The sequence below is a fragment of the Empidonax traillii genome, unplaced genomic scaffold, assembly GCF_003031625.1.
Source record: "Empidonax traillii isolate 1590-97213 ecotype Southwest subspecies unplaced genomic scaffold, ASM303162v1 scaffold116:size1738432, whole genome shotgun sequence".
Taxonomy (NCBI): domain Eukaryota; kingdom Metazoa; phylum Chordata; class Aves; order Passeriformes; family Tyrannidae; genus Empidonax; species Empidonax traillii.
The window spans coordinates 789,126-792,704 of record NW_020955309.1 but is presented as its reverse complement, the minus strand read 5'-3'; the positions used below and the strand labels follow the sequence as shown (position 1 = coordinate 792,704).

The 3,579-nt window shown below is 62.0% G+C and overlaps 1 protein-coding gene across 1 annotated transcript in view; it reads right to left on the bottom strand.

The window, feature by feature from the left end:
* KLF4 (Kruppel like factor 4) overlaps positions 1-3,274 on the bottom strand; it is a 5,018-nt gene extending 1,744 nt beyond the window's left edge. Inside the window, exons 1-4 of the mRNA XM_027883006.1 lie at positions 2,892-3,274; positions 2,676-2,793; positions 1,662-2,565; positions 1,412-1,576 (exon numbers count right to left, since the gene is read on the bottom strand). Coding sequence (XP_027738807.1) covers positions 1,412-1,576; positions 1,662-2,565; positions 2,676-2,793; positions 2,892-2,896 — 1,192 coding nt within the window. The 5' untranslated portion in view covers positions 2,897-3,274. The remainder of the gene's footprint in view (positions 1-1,411; positions 1,577-1,661; positions 2,566-2,675; positions 2,794-2,891) is intronic.
* Positions 3,275-3,579: the final 305 nt, after the last annotated feature.

Genomic DNA, 3,579 nt, shown 5'->3' with positions numbered 1-3,579 from the left:
ACCTTTCAAGCAGCACTAGAATTTTGTCCTGCCTAAAAAAAAAAAAAAAAAAAGAAGGGCAGTGAAATGCAATGAACTTCTTGAAGCAGTTGCAAATAAACAAACTACAAGGACTAAAAGAGCAAGACTGTGTCTTCAAGATGTATGGGCACTATTCAATTTTGGTGTCACTTAAATCTTCACTAAAATACTCATTTCCACTCTCTTCCACACAAGGCTTCAGAAAACACAAGTGTGTATTTTTGCTGGCAATGTTACACAATCAAACAGCAACCAGAAATAGCTCAGCAGACAACGTATTTAGGTAATTGTAGGTCTCAAGAAGGAAAAAACACCCGGAAACTGTTTTCATTAGCTCAGCCTGATTAAGGACTCAATCTTACTACTGTCTTCACCATAACAAAACCACTGTTGATGGCAGGATGAGCTTGCCTCACAATTACAAACTCCTTGTCCTACACACACTGGAGACAGTGCTGACTGGCTTGGTGCAGATGTTCACTGTTCACTTGATACTGTTTTTCCCCCACTGCCATTAACTGAAGATGTAGCCTAACTACCACAGCACCAGTATTTTTTTTTCCCTTTCCCACCTCCTCCTCCGGAGAAAGTTTTGAATCGCGTTCACAATCCAGGGATTTAAATCATGCTAATTCCTAGGTTATTTAATCGCTGTTACGGAATGCCCACACTGGAGAAACCTGCTGGCTCTACCTGCTTTCACAGGCTCGGTTACTGCAACACCACACACTCAGCTGAAAGGTCAGAATTCAAAACAGGTCTCAGATACACACTTTGGTAGGTTTCATCCCAATTCCAGCTGCCGACAATCCACAGTTAAAATTGCCTCTTTGGTGCTGGTTCAGGAAAAGTCGTCCTCCCACAGGTAGGCGAGGCACCCCATCTGTGCTACAGCTCAGCTGAAAGCCCGGCTCTCAGTGGGCCCCATCACTGTTTTGCCAAAAAGAAAGCAGCAGAGGTGCACAAACCTCTGCCCTACAGCAGCGCAAAGCACTTAGCCACGAGCAAAGCAAGAAGTCTCTTTGAGAGAGGTCTGCTCCCTTCTCAGAAGTGGGCCAACACCATCTAGAGTAACGAATCCCAGCTGATTTCAAACTACCTGCTAATTAGCTCTCCACATAGAAAGAAAGAAGTAACAAACTGTGCCTTGGCATGAAACCCACCTGCTCTCTGAGTCACTGTAAACCATTAAGCAAAATGTCAAGCCAATAAGCAAAGGGCCACAGGACTTCATATAACCAAGGGGGGAAGAAAAAACAAAAAAGCCCGGAAACCTAGCAGCGAAAGGGTACTACTACACATTGTTGCTTTTAGTCCTCCTCCTGTACTAACACCTTTTCACTGACTAAAGGGCTCACCCCGTGCACCTCAGGCCGAGATTGGAACTGACCTGTATGGGTTCTTAGATGCGCCTTGAGATGAGAGCTCTTGGTGTAGGTTTTGCCGCAGCCCGCATAGTCACAGGTGTGTGTGGCTGTCCTTTTTCTAGGCCACGACCGGCGACCTCTCTTGGGCTTGGTCTCCTCGGACAGGCAGCTCCCCGGTGGCATCAGCTCTAGGAGCGTATAGGGAGGAATGAGCACCGCCGTGGACAGCACCAAAGCGGGCATACCTGCTGCCCCAGCACCGCGGGCACTCACCTTGGTACTGGAGCGTGCTGGGCGGTAGCTGCTCGGGCAGGAAAGTGGGGTAACCGGGGGCCAGGGGGTAGCCGGGGGGCAGCGGCAACGGTGGGTGGCTCAGCCCCGCGGCGGCGGGGAGACAGTCTCTGCCGCTCAGCATCTCCTCGGGCCCCAGTGAAGGCGTACTCCGGGAGGGCAGCTGGCGGCCGCCCAGGGAGAATTCGTGCTGGGGGGCTCCTCGGGGGCTGCTCCCGTGCGGTTGCGGGGCCAGCGTGCACGGTGGGGCGGCCTCTTGCTTGATTTTGGGGCACATCCTCGGCAAGGGGGTGTAAGGGCTGCCGGGGCCGTCGGCGCCGGGCGGTGGGGCGGCGGGACCGCTCTTGGGGCTGAGCCCTGGGTGGCTGTAGTCGCCCACCGCCTTCACCACGAACTTGCCCTGCAGGCTGCCCAAGGGCGGCAGCGCCGCGGGCGCAGGCAGATACACCGCGTCCAGGTCCGGCCGCATGAGCTCGGCCACGAAGCCTCCCGAAGGCGACACGTCGGTGATGTCGGCCAGGTTGAAGGGGGCGGCGGACCCAGCTGCTGGCGCCCCGTCGCAGCTGCCGCCGCCGCCACCGTAGAGGAGCCCGGCGGGCTCTGGCCGGGGCAGTGGATACGCGAAGGGCCCGGGAGGGCAGGGGCTGGCTGTGGGGGCCGGGGTGGTGGCGGGGGCCACCACCACCGCGGCGGCGGCGGGCTCCTGGTGCATGAGCGAGTTGGAGAGGATGAAGTCGAAGTCCAGCAGCTCGTTAAACTCCTCGGCGTCACGGCGGGGCCCCAGAGCGGCGGTGGCGGCTTCCAGCTCCGACGGCGGCGTCTCCACCGGCCGCGCCGCCAGTGCCGGCGGCGGCCGCTTCAGCTGCGACAGCTCCTCCCGCCAGCGCTGCGGGGACATCGCACGGCTCAGCGCCGGCCGCGCCCGCCCGGCCTGACGGCCCCCGCCCCGCCCGGTCCCGTCCCGTGCGGCCCCGTCCGTGCCGCGCCGATACTCACGTTGCCGGGGCCCGCGGGCCGCGCCGCCTTCTCGCGGCCCGCGGCGCCCGCCGCGAAGGTGGCGATGGAAGGGAGGAGCGTGCCGCTGAGCGCCATCTCGCACTCGCCAGGGGGCTGCCTGCGGGTGGGGGAAGATACAGCGGGGTCAGCGAGGCAGGCAGGGATGGAGGGATGCAGGGAGACGGAAAGGCGGCAGCGGAGCCCCGCACCACCCACCGCATCCGCGCCGGGGCGTCCCGCCGAGCCGCCGCCGCCGCCGTCGTGGAGCAGAGGGAGGGAGGGCGGCTGGGACGCGCCGTCCAGCCACGGGGACCCGGCGCAGCGCCGCCGCAGGGGCAGGGCCGCTGGAGCGCCCTTCTTCTTCTTGTGGCTCGGCGGGGCGCAGAACAGCTTGCGGGACGCTAGTGGCGCCGCGGGGATGAAGGCGAGGATGAGGAGGCGACGGCCGCCGCCCGGCAACGCGGCACCGGCAGCGCGGCGGCGCGGGGCGCTTCCCAAGGAGCCGCGGCCATGTGGGGAGCCGGGCAGGACAGACGGGGCGCGATGATTCCAGTGGGGAAAAAAAGGAAGGAGGGAAGGGATGGATTGATAGACGGAGGGAGGGAATGAGGGATGCGCGCCCCGCTGCCGCCGCGCCCCGCTCGGCACTGCGCGGGGTTCTCGCCGCCGCCCCCTCTTATCACCTCACCTCGCGGGCGCGCCGCCCCCGCCGCCATAGAGACGGCCACAACAAACGGACATGTGGGGAAAGGGGGGTAACGGAGGGGCGGCCGGGGCGGGGCGGGACGGGACGGGACGGGACGGGCTCGTGGCGGAGGGGCGGGGGGTGGGAAGCGTAAAGGAGCGGGGGCTCCGCCCCGAGCGACCCGTGACGCAGGCGGTGACGGCGGTGAAGGGGGGACTG